The 16,987-nt window shown below is 43.8% G+C and overlaps 1 protein-coding gene and 1 long non-coding RNA gene across 4 annotated transcripts; both read right to left on the bottom strand.

Annotated features, from left to right (window-relative positions):
- Nucleotides 1–1,634: 1,634 nt before the first annotated feature.
- LOC310779281 lies at nucleotides 1,635–9,560 on the bottom strand. The gene is made up of 5 exons (XR_014552829.1): nucleotides 8,840–9,560; nucleotides 8,132–8,696; nucleotides 7,329–7,402; nucleotides 7,109–7,219; nucleotides 1,635–2,094 (listed from the first exon to the last, which is right to left on the bottom strand). It is a non-coding gene; the product is annotated as an uncharacterized lncRNA (long non-coding RNA).
- A 2,279-nt stretch (nucleotides 9,561–11,839) lies between these two features.
- On the bottom strand, nucleotides 11,840–16,896 carry LOC310779851 (uncharacterized protein). Of its 3 annotated transcripts, XM_083640356.1 has the most exons (5): nucleotides 15,712–16,678; nucleotides 14,984–15,572; nucleotides 14,731–14,798; nucleotides 14,448–14,558; nucleotides 11,840–12,327 (listed from the first exon to the last, which is right to left on the bottom strand). In XM_083640356.1, the coding sequence occupies exon 1, from the start codon at nucleotides 16,137–16,139 to the stop codon at nucleotides 15,735–15,737; it is 405 nt and encodes a 134-aa protein (XP_083496482.1). In that variant the 5' UTR covers nucleotides 16,140–16,678; the 3' UTR covers nucleotides 11,840–12,327; nucleotides 14,448–14,558; nucleotides 14,731–14,798; nucleotides 14,984–15,572; nucleotides 15,712–15,734. The 3 variants fall into 3 exon arrangements, 1 of the variants encoding a protein (XP_083496482.1); XR_014552866.1 differs by lacking the exons at nucleotides 14,984–15,572; nucleotides 15,712–16,678 and adding an exon at nucleotides 16,765–16,896; XR_014552867.1 differs by lacking the exons at nucleotides 14,984–15,572; nucleotides 15,712–16,678 and adding an exon at nucleotides 16,702–16,785.
- Nucleotides 16,897–16,987: the final 91 nt, after the last annotated feature.

Here is a 16,987-nt window from a genome sequence, read left to right as displayed (position 1 = left end):
TTGGGCTGAAGACCTCCAGTCTCTCTCCAAGGTGAGATCAGGTAAAGACGACTGCAGAATGAGACAGGAAAAACAAAACCCGCCATGCCTCTTGACTGGAGGAAAGTAGAAATGGACTAGCCATAAGAATATTGGTGGTGATAGTAATAGTACATGAAGTGATAGCAACATAAGTAGCACTGTAACAATGTGACTATCGAAAAGGCATAAACTTACAAAATGATCTGATTACATCTGGAATTATATGGAGCCAAAAAACATTGATACTGATAATGAGACTCAAAATTAATATTGTGCTGAAATACTGGTTATGTGTTGCAAATGATATAGCAACTTTCATCTGTAGGCCTACTGGAAATGTGTTAAGTGTTGACAGTGTCGCTGGACATCAGGGCCAGTGAACCTAAGCATTGACACTGATGGAGACAGAAACAGTCTCAGTCTGGAGAGTTGCATCTGAAAAACGTTACTTACCACACCCAGCGCGGTGTGATTGAACAAAACACAAACAAAAGACAGTTAATAATCCTCTCAGAAAATAGACTCACCGACTAACTGTGTATTTTCTCTCTCTGTCACTCTTCTGGGAGAAGATTGAGCATCGAATCATCAGAAGGAATTAATTTGTTTAGTTGTATTATGTTTTGGGAGATCAGGGACGGAGTTTTCTAACAACATCCAGTTAGAGAGCCTAGGAAGCAGCCATTTTGGAAGCTAGAGAGCGCATGCGCAGTGCGCACGTCCACGTTTCCATGGGAACAAAGCTGGAGCCTTGTGCTGCTTTCAGGTACTATCAGAAAAGTCAGAAAACACTGACGGTGCAATTAGGTCTAAAATGGACTAGGATGATTCAAAAAGAAAATAACACCTCCAATAATATATATTGTGGATATGGAAGTTTGGGTGCCAATCACAAAAAATGAGGCTGTACCTGGTTAAACCATCTTTGGCTTTGCATTAAAGCAGGAGTTCTCAAAGTGCGGCCCTTGGGAAATGTTTCTAGTGGTCCTGATGAGTCCTGTCCAATTCTTGATTTCAGAGGCTGTAGCGACCACATTTTTAAAGCTGTAGCCTACTGGTATCATATGAAATTAGAAGACCTAAGGTCCATTGGAAGGGGATATCGCTCCTAAGTGTATAGGCTAAATTTTGGAGAGGGAAAAAACTTTTCTTTTTCACAGCCCAATGTTGGCAGATATGGTGTGTGCATGTCTGTTTTAAAACATCTACAGATAGGATTCCCCCCCCTCTAGAAAACACAACATACATTTCTCACGATTCACATTCAGGCATGACTTTTAGTCTACAACAAGCTTTTAAAGAAAAGATTTGTTTTGGAAATATTTTGTCGTCCATTTTTTCTTCTTGGGCAGCACATTAAAGGAGAGGATTAAGAGATAATAATGATGAGTGAGCTGTATTATGGCAACCAGGCTAACAAGGAGGTCAATGCAAATAATGAGGAAGGGAGCCAGGACACAGTCTATTTGGAAAGTGTTTATTTAACAATAAATAAAAGTGAGAAAGAGGAGCAGGAGGGAATCTGTGCACACATTGATATATATATATATATATATATATATATATATATATATATATATATATATATATATATATGTGTGTGTGAGAGAGAATTAGGCTACATAGCAGCAAAAGTGGAGGAGTGAGACAGGGCTGTTTTAAAGTACTTGAAGTACATTTATTTAGTGCCATCGTTTATTTTCCTTTTCCTTCTTTACTCCTCTTCTTGCAGACTCTGTTTTCTTCTCCACCTTTCTTCCTGTTCCCATCTCTTCCCTCCTCCTCTTCCTCTCCTCCTCACAGCTGCTTGCTGAGTTTGCGTGCCTGTCTCTCTCGGGCCTCGAACGCGGCCTTGGTCTCCATCAGCTCGTGGAGCAGGTGGCGGATGCGGGCCATGTCGAGCTGGGCGGCCTCGCACTGCTCCCGCAGCGCCGACGACTCCACGCGCAGCTGCGTGGCGGCCAGCGAGAGGTGGGCGCTGCGCTCGCGGCACAGCTGCTGCATCCGCGCGGCGTCCGTCAGCAGAGACTCCACGCTCACCGCCACTGACTCACACTGGTCCACGGACATGGTCTGGACAGACGGACAAAGAGAGAGGTGTATTAGTTTTAAATTTGGGGGTCACGTTTATTTTAGCCCTAATTCACAAGCATGTCTCAGATGGCTTTCCAGAGAATGTGTCTAGCTAGGTTTAGCCAAACACCATCAATAAACAGGATTGAACAATCTTGTAGTAGAGAGAGAGGGAGGGGAGAGAAGCGAGAGAACAGGGGTGGGAGAAGGAAGAGAGATGGGAGAGAACAGGGGGAGAATGGAAAGAGAAAAGAGAACAAATGTATACGGGGGCTAGGCGATACGGTTGAAATCAATATCACGATAATTCTGGATATTTTTCTAAATCAATATATATCACAATATATGCTTCATGTAAGCAAAATCTCTTTAATAATCACATTATTCTATATTATAATTACCTCGCAATTATCATATCATCATGATTTGATACCACTGAAAGACGATAAACGATAGTACTGAGTTATCGCCCAGCCCTAGGGCATACAGCTATTACTCATATCGCTCGGCCACTCTGGGTAAATAAGAATGTGACACTGGGTTTCCCAGGGATTCACTGTCTTGCTCAAAGACATCAGCAGGACAGACAGTTGACAAGACGTGGACTTGAAGTAGGATTGTCCAGTGAAATGTCTCTCTAAACTCAATTAAGGCCCACATATTACATCTAAACAGTATTGTGCAGACAGTAACGCATTACTTTATCATCATCTCGTTCCAGCCATGTAAATGTGATTATTGTCTGGTTTCTTTAGTCTTCTTGGACAGTAACTGATTGTCTTTGGGTGGTGGACTGTCGGTCAGGATAAAAGAAGACATTTGAGGATGTCATCTTGGGCTTTGGGGGAAAAAGTGATCAGCATTTTCCACCAGTTTATGACCATTTATATAGACCAAACGACTAATCGATTAGTCGAGAAAATAATTGACAGATCAATCGATAATGAAAATAATCGTTAGTTGCAGGCAGCCCTAGTAAAAAAGATGTTCTCATTCTTCTTATTCCTCTTTCTCCTTTTATGTTTTTATGTTTATTAAGACGTTTTAAAGAAATTGCTATTGATCATTTACATGTTAAGGACCTGATAATGCTCTTCTCCACCAAAATTACAAGCAACCAACAGTAAGGAGTGTAGGGTTGGAGCCACTAGCCTGGTAAACTGGGAGCCACAGCAGCCTCATCATTACATAAGAGACAATTGCTTGGAAGAGAAATAGAATAAGACATAAGAGCTCAAAAGAGACAAGAAGATTGTTTGGAGAGCATTAACAGTATGAGGAGACAGATCTGATTCGGTGGGAAGGGTGGTGGTGATGTGAGGTACTTCTTGAAAATATCTTCAGCCTAAAAGAGAAGATGCATGGGAAATGGCCCTGCCATATTCTTTTCTCCATACATAATTTGTCACCTTTGCTCTTCGATGTCTGCTGCTGCCATGCCAATAAAGCAGTTAAACTGAATCGAAAGTTGGTTAGTCAGAAGTTGATCACAGATCACCAGGTTTAAAACAGTGTTTGAAGTGGCTTAAAGAGGTTTATCAGGGCTTAACTTGGTCTACAGTGTTCAAACCTTTTCTCTCTGTCTCTCACTGTCTGTTTCTCCCTCTCTTGCTATATTTCTATCTTATTTCTTTCATTAGTAGTCCAGTCATGAAAGTCAGAATGCTTACTATAAGTTCAAGAGTCAAACCTATCACAACAAGCCTGATCTTCTTTGGAGACTGGACTTTCGGGGGTTTCTCAATATTCTCCAGAGCCCCCCCCCCCCCCCCCCCCCCCCCCCCCCCGCGCGCGCTTCTGTGCTGTCCTGTACAGATTTCCAGTATATGAACAGTTACACTTAGTGTTGGGTATTCCTTATCTTCTTCAAAATCAACACTACTGTAAGTCTAGGGGTGGAATGTGCAGTCAGAAAGAAACATCAAGTTGACTTACAGGACAAAATATTGAATTGGATCAGCAAAGCTATTCCTCCAAAATTCCCATGTGTCTTCCTGTCTTGTATGTCTCTCTATCTCTCTCTTCTCCTTGTCTCGCAGTCCTTCTCTCTCTCTCTGCTCCTACTGAGTGCTACCTGCTGTCTCGGGGCTTAGCTAAAGGTAGGTAATCCAAGCAGATTAAACAGTCGGCGAAAGAGAGAGGGAGAGATGTAATGGCAGCAGTAAGGTCAACCTCTATTTTGATCTGTGGGATAACTTGGAGCGACACATGCAACACATGAAAGGTATAGCAGTATTATGACAGTTTTTTTGTGCTTTGATTACAAACAGGGGTAGCCTAAGTGTAAGAATATGGGGAGCATTATGATGACAATATTACGCCTATAGCATCCTATTTAGGGGTAGTGTATTTAGATAGATCTATTAAATAGGTCTAATGCTTCCACTACAGAATCATTTTATATTAGACCACTACTCACGCCATGTCGCCTATACTGTAACAATATCGGGAGCATGTATTTGAATTATTATTACCCCAAAGACAGTAATATGTGCTGTGCTAATTCTATATATTCAAATTTTATGTGGAGAAATAAATCCCACTGCTGGCTATTTTAAATCCCAGCTAGTTAAAAGTTATGAAAAAGGTGCTTTGAAAGCTTTAGAACTTAAAAACTGAGCACGCTCATTGACTGCGCATGCTACTACAGCCTGTCTGCCGAGGACGACAGTGTGGATACAATAAGATAACACGCATGCATGCCATTATCATCTAATTTCTACATTCTGCAGCAAAGCCAGTGACAGGTCAAAAGGCAGAATGAAAAAAATATTTTTAAGATGCCCGACAGCAAGATTGCATAAATTTGACCTCCACAGAGATACATATGAGCAGGGGATTATGAGAGAGAAAACCACAGACAGCTGAACTTTTACTGACATGGGAAGCTAGGCATCCAACCAGAAAACCAGATAAGTACCGTAAATTCCGGACTATAAGCCGCGGCTTTTTTCCCGTTTTTTGGCCCCTGCGGCTTATATAACGGTGCGGCTTATCTATGGATTTTTTCAGAAAAAAAATTTCAAATACAAATAAAATCTCTCTTTTTTTAGCACTCTTTCTACCTATAAATCCACTTCTGTTTTAATTTCCTCTGTTGCCCTCTTTCACCACACCGCGGACACTGTGTGCACTGTCGAAATAAACAAAGGTGTTGTGTTATGTCGTTTTGTTGAAATGTTACGGTAATACGGTAAATGGGAGCTTCCTCAAACAGCCAACAATCCCCTCTGTGCGTGAACCCTTACATATGGTAATTACGGTAAGCAAAGTTCATCAGCCCGGAATCACAACAAGACAAGCAGTCTCTCTCTCACTTACCATGGGGAAGGTACGCAGAAATTCACACGACGCAGCTTTCAAGCTGAAAGCAGTCGAACTCGCACTAAAAGAAACAAACAGAGCAGCAGCGCGTACCCTGGGCATCGATGAGTCAATGGTGAGACGTTGGAAGAAGCAGCAGGAGGAACTGTCTCAGTGTAATAAGACAAAAAAGTCCTTCAGAGGCCACAAAAGCAGATGGCCGGAACTTGAAGATTCCCTTGAGGACTGGGTGTTGACCCAGAGAGCAGACGGCCGAGGCGTTTCCATGGTGCAGATCCGACTGAAGGCCAAAACAGTCGCCACCGAGATGAAAATTGAACATTTCAGAGGTGGGCCATCTTGGTGCTTCCGATTCATGAGACGAAAGGGACTGTCCGTCCGGGGGAGAACTACTGAACAACTCCCTCCCGACTACCAGGAGAAAATCACAAACTTCGGCGAATTCACACAAAGGAAGATCACGGAATATTATAGGAGTGTGAAAACATCCACAATCACCAACGGGTTCCAAAACGCTGGACTGCTGCGGGATGAAGAGGATGACGCCGCCACAGCTGGCGCTGAGGGCCGTCAGAGGCTTCAGAGGCTGTTCGATGCCGACAGTGATGAAGAGGAGTTCGTTGGTTTTGAGTGACAATGAAGGAGAGAGGAGAGTGGTTGACGAAGCCACCCTGAACCTGTTCGTTTCCGACACTGAAGATGAGGACTTTGGTGGTTTCAGTACGCAGGAAGAAGAGGAAGACGAGGATTAGTGACTTGACTTCTCTGGTTACAGGTTTGCTGCACATATAGCCTATTGTTGTGTGATTTTGTCTGGGGATTAGTGACCTGACTTTTGTTTTGTTTTGTTGAAATGTTAATAAATCGGAGCTTCCCCAAAACAGCCATCTCTTTCCCGACATTCCTCTCTGTGCACGAACCCTTTCATATGGTAATTAAACATCAAAACACCCGCGGCTTATAGACCGGTGCGGCTTATAGAAGAAAAAAATAGTCAATTTTGGTCCCGCGGCTTATAGACCGGTGCGTCTTATAGTCCGGAATTTACGGTAGGTCCTGGGCCAACTTTGAACTGACTAACTTTCCACACCCACGAGTGCGTGTGCAAACGCTTGCCCGGCCTCGCCCGCTACGTGGGCTCACATACGCAGCTCGCCCGCTATCGCAGCCGCGCTTTCCCGCAGTTGAGCAATTGTGGGCCACCACGCCGCCCTCCTCTCCGATTATACTGTAGGTGTGAGATTACATTTTGCCTAGAAAACTGCAAGAGTAAGCTACAAGGTCTGTGGGTTATGTTGGGTAACTGGGTCATGATTTCTGGAAAGAGACATTGCTGTTGAGTTTTTCAAATGTATTTTTGGGGCGTTTTGAGCACCACAAGCCAAGTGCCATCCAGTTCCATTGTATTGAGAGAAGGCAGAAATCTCTAGGGCCAATATCTCCAAAACTCAGGCAACTAACACAAAACCCTCTAGATGGATAAATTATATATTTTTCCTCTCACTAGTAGTACTATTTAAAATAGTACTACTGGTGAGAGGGAAAATGTGTAATTTTGATTTTAGGGTGAGCCGTCTGTCCCTTTACGCCCAAAGCATGCAACTATGTCACAATGAAGTTGTGTCGTCTCGCTACAAATCTGGGTCCCATGTGTTTTGGGTATTACAAGTGCACAACACATGTGACATACCTATGTTGCTGCTGGTCTCTGCATAACCAGAGGCAAAGAGGGAGCTGGTGGTGGCTCTGTGAACTGGTCAGTGCAGTTATCTTCCAGGACCCCACTTTCATGGCTTGCAAGCTGCGGGAAGGGACAGAATACAACCTTTTTAAAATACAATTTTAAAACCATCTAAATTGTTACTCTTGGGACACATTTTAGATAAGATACTGGGGAAAAGGTGACATACCTGTGTTGCTGTGGGTCTCTGCATGACCACAGACAAAGAGGGAGCAGGGGGTGGCTTTTTGTACTGGTCGCATGCTGAAATTCACAAAAGAGTAATTATATAATTATGATCAATATGTAATACATGTGTAATTGAATACCAATGTTGATTATTTTCTGTTCATTCCCTAACCTCAGCACTAAGGCTGGATTCAGACAGGATCCAGCGAGACGCGTCTAGTGCCACTGAGTACATCAGCGGTGGGTGTGTCTCGCTTCACCCCCCTTTCTGCCTTCTCCTCCCCTTCCAAACAAGCATGTGTGTGAGCAAACCAGGGAAATGCATTTTTAAATGGATGTAGGCCATTTTGTAGACTGTTTCATCCTGATCGTGTTGTTGAAACATTTAGAGAGAGAGAGAGAGAGAGAGAGAGAGAGAGAGAGAGAGAGAGGGGAAATAAGACAAGACAAGAGTGAAACAGATAGCAGAGCACAGCTGAGTGTGGCGTCTCGATTGGCCAGCTCCAGCTGCAGCATGCTATGGCTCTGCATCCCCCCAAAGTAGGATCACCCTGTACTTCCTCGACGTACGACCGCTCCGTGTTTTCACGCAGCTGCTGCAGGCAGCCACTGTCGGAGCCTGACGCACTATCCCCATTGACTATGAATGGAGCAGGGGGGGCCAGCGCAAAGCGCTGGATCCTGTCTGAATCCAGCCTAATCTAATCCTCCGGAAGGTGTTCTGGGGCCTCTGTCATCTGGCAGGCATCTGAGGTATTTCTGTCATAGCTTTCCATTCAATAAAGCTTTTGTCATAAGACTTACCCATTTGTTTTTTCACACTGGTTGTTCTTCCCACACATATGCCAAGTCTGGAAAACCTGTTGAAGCATCTCTTCTTGACGCCTGCGCGGCGCATGACAAGTGAATTATGGCACTGGGCAGCAGACATCTGTTTGCAACGGGATCTCAGTAACATGGCACCAGCCATTGCCATACTGCATAGCTTGGTACTTTGTTCGTTAATAGTCCCATTTCCAGCCATGTCGTCAGGATTTGCATTCGATGCTTCTGAAAGAAAACTCAGGAATGTTGTTGATGTCGTCTGCCACTCAGAGATAACATTCTCCCATCCGAAGTCCATTAAAGCAGCAGGATCATTTTGACGGAGTACTGAGTTAAACTTTTGACTTGTTAGGAGTTGGCATTCCTTTCTGAGTTGGATCATCACCAGTTTGATCATTTCATTTGCCACAGTAGGAATAGAGAACAAAATCTTTGGCAAACTCTGATAACGTCCACGAATAAGACTTTCTCCAACTTTCTCCCATGGGCCTTTCAAAATTCTGGTGTGTGTCGTAACTGTCGTTGACTTTCTTTCACATGTAACCTATGGAGAGAGGGAGTACAGGGAGAGACGGGCGATTACAAATTCCGTTTCAATTAAGTAGGGCCTAATAGCCTAGTTGCTGGATAGCCCTTTTCAAAACTACTGGAGTGAAAAAGTAGCCCAATTCGAGAAAATCACCTTACCTTAACAACTTTTGAATGAGCATTCACTGCTGGCGCTGGGAGACCCACTGCTGGGGCCGGGAAACCCACTGCTGGCGTCGGGAAACCCACAGGGAAACCCACTGCTGACGCCGGGAAACCCACTGCTGGCGCCAGGAGACCTACTGCTGACGCCGGGAGACCCAATGCTGGTGCCGGGAAACCCACTGTTGGCGACAGGAGACCTACTGCTGACGCCGGGAGACCCACTGCTGGCGCTGGGACTGTAGAAACTGCGCCACGTTTCATTGCGAAAAGACTTGGATTAGGCGGCATGTCAATTTGAGTTCCTTTATCACACGTTGACCTTCCTCCATTATCATTATCATGTGAGGCAGTTCTTGTTGATTCCTGAGTCGGGGTTGAAGGCGCACAGGATTTATGTCTTCCGGGTAAACTTACAGTTGCGTTACTTTTTTCACAGATTAAGCTACGAAGTCTAGAAAGCTCACGAGATAATTTATAATACTTTTCCAACACTGAGCAACATTGTTGACAAACGGTGCGTGACTCTTCGTCCTCGTAGCGAACGGGTCCACCTATTTCTTCGAGGGCAATTGTATAAGTTGGCTTCCAAAGATGTTTACCCTGAAATAGGTTACGCTTCTTTTTATCCTTATCATAACACTCGCCACATACTCTGCATTTTTCGACATACTTTGGTGTCGTTGTGGGTTCTTCGTCTTCTAACTTTATGGTTACCTCCGCCATCTTTGTTGTTTCCCCTTCTTCTCCTTCTTCTTCTTCTGTTTAGTTTTACGGCGGTTGGCATCCAAAATGTTGCATTACCGCCTCCTTCTGGACTAATACATCCACTGTTCCCCTATTCCATTACAGTCTTTTTAACAGTCCAGTTCCTCTCAAAAAACTGACCACTATTTTCTTCCCCTCCACTACTCCCACACATCCCATTATAGCCTTCACACTGGCCTCTATTTGTCCCAGTCTCTGCAGTCCAGTCATCATGATCACCCTCTCTGCTTCATATCTCCTGCATGAGATCAGAACATGCTCCACTGTCTCCCTAACTTGACACTGACTACAATGCCCAGTTGGATGCTTCCCTATTAAACTAAGTGTTCCATTTAAGTTGCTATGACCAATTCTCAATCTACCTATGACTCTCTGTTCACTCCTATTATCCCCACTATTCCCCACCACTCCCACTTTATTTTGTATACTATGCAGATGTCTCCCTTTTATTGCCCTATCCCACTGCTGTTGCCACTGTGTAACTATTTCCCTCCATACTATGCTCTTCCCCTCTGATTTTGAAAGTTTGATGTCAATGTCCACCTGTTCTCTCCTGATCGCCTCCTTTGCTGCCCTGTCTGCTTTCTCATTACCTGAGATACCTACATGTGCTGGCACCCACATGAACTTTATAATTTTCCCCTGCCTATCTAACCTTGAATTAACAAACAACAGTTCATATACTAACTCTTGATGCCTTTTCCCTGCTCCATTTTTAATACTTACTAACGCTGCCACTGAATCACTACAAATTATTACTTTATTTTCCACCCCTTCCTCCACCCACTCTAACGCTAACAAAATTGCCACTAACTCAACTGCATAAACACTTAAATAATCTGATGTTCTTTTACTGATATCTATCCTCTTACTGGGAATCACCACCCCCACCCCTGTTACCTGTGTCTGTGGATCCTTAGACCCATCTGTAAAAATCTGCACGTAGTTCCCATACTCCCTGTTCATATGACTATAAAATTCCTGCACTAAATCTACCTGTCTACTCCTGCTCTTTATTTCCAAAATGCCCATGTCCACCCTCGCCTCCTTCAACGCCCACGCCGGTCTCACTGGCCACAACACCGTTGGCCTTCTTCTCCTTCTTCTTCTTCTTTGGAATTTTATAGCGGTTGGAGTTGCATTAGCGCCACCTACTGGATTTTAGCCTATTTATTATTATACAGTCTATGATTTTAGCATTCACATCACAGACCATCTTTAGGAGGCGCGTCCCATTTCGAACCACTCTCTCGTCGGTGCTACGACCTGTCAGTCATTTTTCGAACCACTCTCTCATTGATCCTACGAGCTGTCATTCAATTTGGACAACCCAAACCCGCCCTCAAAGTTTTGAGTTTAGGCAATGGTTTAGGGCGCTGCTATCAGGCTATGATCTTTAGGAAATCTTTCACATGGGCCATGGCTCTATCTTAATGGTTTCATTGTGTCCAGAGTCTGTTATCTCCATACACGGCAAGTTTCCACATTAAATATAGGCCTATATTCACTGTAGCATAATGATACTGACATTTGAAGGAATTTAGGAAATATAGGCACTCTGTACTTTGGGTTGTGTAAATAACCCTTTGAAAATTAAGTTAAACTGATTGTAATATTGACCCGATACCTAAAAATATGACATCTCACACCTTTCATTTCATCGCACCTTGCACTGCCATTGCTAGTGTTCTTTATTATTGCTTTTCTCTTCTCATATTTATATTATTAGGCTACTGCTTATTATTGTTTTCTGCTTTTCAATTTATATTATTATTGCTCTTGTGTGGTTCTGATCTTATTGTATGTTTCATGCCGTGTTACTTTTGCTCATATTTATGTCCTGCGGAGCCTCCTGGCCTAAGAATTTCACAGGAGTGTACCGGAGTCACGGAGTGACAATAAACATCTTGGATCTTGAGTTATGCTTTATTGTCTCTGTAGGGAAATTCATCCTGTGCATTTGACCCATCCTCTACTAGGAACCTTCCTAGAACTAAGAGCAGTGGGCAGCTGCAGTGCCAGTGATAATCTATGTTCCGATTTGTGATGATCATTGCATGCGGGGAATACAATTAGGGCTGTACCAAAAATCATTATTTTCAAATTCAAATATTCTATTGAGGTTTCATGAATATTCAAATGTCTGCCATGACATCATCATGACTTGGGAGGGGTGATAAATTAAGTGATTGATTCACTGGAATAAATATGAGTCTTTCTTAAATCAACTTTCTTTAATGAATATAATTGCAGTAAAAAATTACACAGATAGTACAGTACATACATTGAGTACATACTACATACCTTGTACTAATCACTGACTTAGGTGTTGCACTGCCACCTACTGGATTGTTAAAGCTACCTAGTAATAAGGGATTCATATTATAAATGTCCATGAATGAATCGGCCAGAGGGACATGGGGAGTGATGATTGGTTGGGGGGGGGAGGGGGGGGGGGGTAATTCTAGCAAAATAAAAATAATGATAATAATAACCAAATATTAATTTTTAAATTCGAATGTCAGCATTATGAACAAATATTTGAATTTCCGATTATTCAAGTCTACAGCCCTAGATACAATGTGATCAAAGTTGTCCATTGTCAGTTGCATTGGGTCTGAGGATATGTTTGGAGATGTAGATGGAACACTGGCCATGTTGACGAGGTGAGCTGGAGATGGCACCCTGAACAGGTCTGTGAGGTTATCCGCCACTTTCTGAAATGATAGCAATACAATTGGAAAAATAATGACATTCTGACTTAAGTAAAATGTAGACGGCACGAAAATGGGCAGCTGCCAATCGCCGGCCGATAGTGTTCTCTCATTCATAACAATGGAAGCAATCATTTTCTGTTTGTCGCCAGGCATCGGTCGCCTGCCACGTGCACTGGCCTTTTTTTATTTTTTTTTAATATCTGTTTGTCATTTTTCACATAGACACTTGACAGTAACAGTTGGATTCATGACAAAATAACATTAACCCACCCCACCCCCTCCCTCCCTCCACACCCACTCACACATGTGACCTCAGGATCCTCATATAAAAAGGAAAGAAAATGCAGGAAAAAATAAATAAATTCTAATAAAATACATAAACATTCCAAATGAGAGACGGTAGGAAAGGATCAACTGAATTCTGAAAACACGGTTACCACAACCCAAGTAAAAATAAGAATACACTCTCATAATACCACTAATCCCAGAGTGGAAAAAGAAAAGGAAGACAAAAAAATCATCACCAACTCAGTCTACTCAGAAAGTCAACCCTCCCACCTCTATACACCTTTAAGTTTTAAACTCTCAAAGTAGGTAAGAAAGTTAGACCATGTTTTCCAGAACCTTTCTGTTTTTCCTCTCAAAGTCAACATGATCTTTTCCATTTTTTAATGAAACTTGACATCATTAATCCACCTAATGTGGGAAGGAGGTTATGTGCGTTGGCCTTTAAAAAGGGACATCTCACCCTAAAATCCAAAATACATATTTTCCTCTTACCTGTAGTGATATTTATCCATCTAGATCATTTTGTGTTAGTTGCCTAAGTTTTGGAGATATCTGCCAAAGAGATTTCTGCCTTGCCAGTTACCCAAGATAATCCACAGACCTTGTTGTGAGCAGTTTCATGTAGGAACTATTTTCTTTGAACTGAAATACACCTAGCTAGAAGCAGTAGTAGCTACCAGCAGCTAGCTAGATGCTAGTGGGCGTAGTTTAGGCGAAAGAAAATAGTTGCTACATGAAACTGCTCGCAACCAGGTCTGTGGATTATGTGGGGTAACTTGGCCATGATTTCTGGAAAGAGACATTTCCGTTTACTTTTTCAAATGTATTTTTTGGGGCTTTGAGCACCACAAGCAGAGTGCCATCCAATTCCATTGTATTGAAGAGAAGGCAGAAATATCTAGGGCCGATATCTCCAAAACCCAGGCAACTCGCACAAAACCATAGATGGATAAATTATATATATTTTCCTCTCATCAGTAGTACTATTTTAAATAGTACTACTGGTGAGAGGAAAAATATGCATTTTAGATTTTAGGGTGAGCTGTCCCTTTAAAGGGATACGCCACTTTTTCGTGGGGTTTAGCTCATTTACCATATCCCCCTCACATAACCAAGGTACACCATGTCTTTACCATCACTGTCCATGCAGTATACAGTGGAGCTACAGTCGTGAAGTTAGTAAGTATCGCCATAGAATGGAGGCCAATGGGACTCCTGTTCAAAATAACCAAAAACACACATCTAATAGCGCCAAAATACATGTTGTGCTTCGGGTATTCCCCACGAGTATTAGAAATAGAATAGAATAGACATATTAATCCATAGGTACATGAAACGTCATTTTCGAGTAAATCCCCACACCGAGTTACTTCCTTGTTTGCCTGTAAAGAGCGCTTCCGCTGTATGGCGCGGATGCCTGGCGGCCATGTTTAGAAAGTAATTCCAGCTATCTATTTACCTTTGTTTTTTAAATCTCTGCATTTGGATTCATATTTCATTGCGTGGTGAGTACCCGAAGCACAATATGTATTTTGGTGCTATTAGAAGTGTGTTGTTGGTTATTTTGAACAGGAGTGCCATTGGCCTCCATTCTATGGCGATACTAATATTCACGACTGTAGCTCCACTGTATACTGCGTGGACAGTGACGGAAAAGGCATGGTGTACCTTGGTTATGTGGGGGGGATATGGCAAATGAGCTAAACTCCCGAAAAAAGTGGCTTATCCCTTTAAGCACAAAGCATGCAACTATGTCACAATGAAGTTGTGTCGTCTCGCTACAAATTTGGGTCCCATGTGTTTTGGGTATTACAAGTGCACATGTGACATACCTATGTTGCTGCTGGTCTCTGCATAACCACAGGCAAAGAGGGAGCTGGTGGTGGCTTTGTGGACTGGTCGGTGGAGTTATCTTCCAGGACCCCACCTTCATGACTGGCATGCTGAGGAGGGGGGCGGGGGAATAGAATACAACTTGTATTGAGCACGGGGGGGGGGGGGTGGGGGGGGGGGGGGGATTTGAATACAACTTTTTGTTTTTATACAATTTTAAAACAATCTAAATTGTGACTCTTGGACAATTTTAGATAAGAATATTGGGAAAATGTGACATACCTGTGTTGCTGAGGGTTTCTGCATAGCCACAGTCAAAGAGGGAGCAGGTGGTGGCTTTGTGTCGCATGCTGGAAATCACAAAAGAGTAATTACATAATTATGATCAATATGTAATACATGTGTAATTGAATACCTTCCCTGTTCTTCCCTAACATTTGCACTAATCCTCTCCTCCGGAAGGTGGGGCCTCAGTCATCTGAGGGGATTTCTGTCATAGCTTTCCATTCAATACAACTTTTGTCATAAGACTCACCCATTTGTTTTTTCAACCTGGTTTTTTCCCCCACACATATGCCAAGTCTGGAAAACCTGTTGAAGCATCTCTTTTTAGTGCCTGCGTGGCGCATGACAAGTGAATTCCGGCACGGGGCAGCAGACATCTGTTTGCAACGGGATCTCAGTAACATGGCACCAGCCTTTGCCATACTGCATAGCTTGGTACTTTGTTCTGTAGTAGTCCTGTTTCCAGGACGTTTCCAGGACTTTTCCAGGACTTTTCCAGCCATGTCGTCAGGATTTGCATTCGATGCTTCCGAAAGAAAACTCAGAAATGTTGTTGCTGTCGTCTGCCACTCAGAGATAACATTCTCCCATTGAAAGTCTATTAAAGCAGCAGGATCATTTTGACGGAGTACTGAGTTAAACTTTTGACTTGTTAGGAGTTGGCATTCCTTTCTGAGTTGGGTCCTCACTTGTTTGATCATTTCATTTGCCACAGTAGGAATAGAGAACAAAATCTTTGGCAAACTCTGATAACGTCCACGAACAATACTTTCTCCAACTTTCTCCCATGGGCCTTTCAAAATTCTGGTCTGTGTCGTTGACTTTCTTTCTATCGAAACCTATCGAAAGAGGGAGCACAGGGAGAGATAGTGCCGGTGATTATAAATTCTCATTTCATTATAATCAATTACGTAGGGCCTAGGCTATAGTTAAAAAGTGAAAGTGAAAAAGTAGCCTATTTCTAGAGAATCACCTTACCCTAATAACTTTTGATTGACCATTCAGTGAACGCTGCCAAATCCACCTGCCTTGCGAGGGTGCGGCTGGCGCTGGGGGTGGCGCTGGGGGACCCCCAGCTGGTGCTGGGGGACCCCCTGCTGGCGCTGCGAGACCCCCTGTTGGCACTGGGGGGTGCCCTGCTGGTGCTGGGGGACCCCCTTTTGGTGCTGGGGGACCCCCTGTTGGCACTGGGGGGTGCCCTGCTGGTGCTGGGGGACCCCCTGTTGGCGCTGGGGGGTGCCCTGCTGGTGCTGGGGGACACGCTGCTGGCGCTGGGCGACCCCCTGCTGGTGCTGGGAGACACCCTGCTGGTGCTGGGGGGTGCCCTGGTGGCGCTGGGCGACCGCCTGCTGGCGCTGGGAGACACCCTGCTCCCAGCACAGAGACTGCAACTTTTGATTGACCATTCAGTGCTGGCATAACCTGACGCTGCCAAATCCATCTGCCTTGCAAGGGTACTGCTGGCGCTGGGGGACCCCCAGCTGGTGGTGGGGGAACCCCTGCTGGCGCTGCAAGACCCCCTGTTGGCACTGGGGGACGCCCCGTTGGTGCTGGGAGACCCCCTGCTCCCAGCACAGAGACTGCAGAAACGCCACGTTTCATTGCGAACAGACCACATGTTGGATCAGCCGTTTGGGTTCCTTTATCACACGTTGACCTTCCTCCATTATCATCATTATCTTGAATCGGGGTTGAAGGCGCACATCTTTGGTGTCTTCCTGTTAAACTTGCAGATGCATCACTTTTTTCACAGATTAAGCTACGAAGTCTAGGAAGCTCACGAGATAATTTATAATACTTTCTCAACATTGAGAAACATTGTTTACAAACGGAGCGCGACGCTTCTTCATCGTAGCGAACAGGTCCACATAATTCTTCGAGGGCAATTGTAAAATTTTGCTTCAAGAGATGCTTGCCCTGAAATAGGTTACACTTGTTTTTTTTATCATGATAATACTCGCCACATACTCTGCATATATCGTTATACTTTGGTGTCGTTACGGTTTCTTCTGCTTCTAACGTTATGGTTACCTCCGCCATCTTTGTTTATTAGGTCGTCTTCTTCTTCTTCTTCTTGAACTCTTCTTCTTCTTCTAATGTTTTATGGCGGTTGGCAAACATCTTTTGTGCATTACCGCCACCTTCTGGATTTGTCCATTCTTCTGTCACCTAGTCTCTTAGAACAGACGAGTTGGCTTCCGCAATTTTCAAATGCTCTCGCCATACCACTGTACGATAGACCCCCAGAACATGC

The sequence above is a fragment of the Poromitra crassiceps genome (assembly GCF_964638095.1).
Source record: "Poromitra crassiceps genome assembly, chromosome: 7".
Classification (NCBI taxonomy): Eukaryota; Metazoa; Chordata; class Actinopteri; order Beryciformes; family Melamphaidae; genus Poromitra; species Poromitra crassiceps.
The sequence above is the reverse complement of the archived record's forward strand: the minus strand, read 5'-3'. Positions and strand labels throughout refer to the sequence as shown.

Coding starts and splice junctions, on each gene's coding strand:
- LOC310779851 (XM_083640356.1), bottom strand. CDS start 16,139: ATGGTCAATCAAAAGTTGCAGTCTCTGTGCTGGGAGCAGGGTGTCTCC.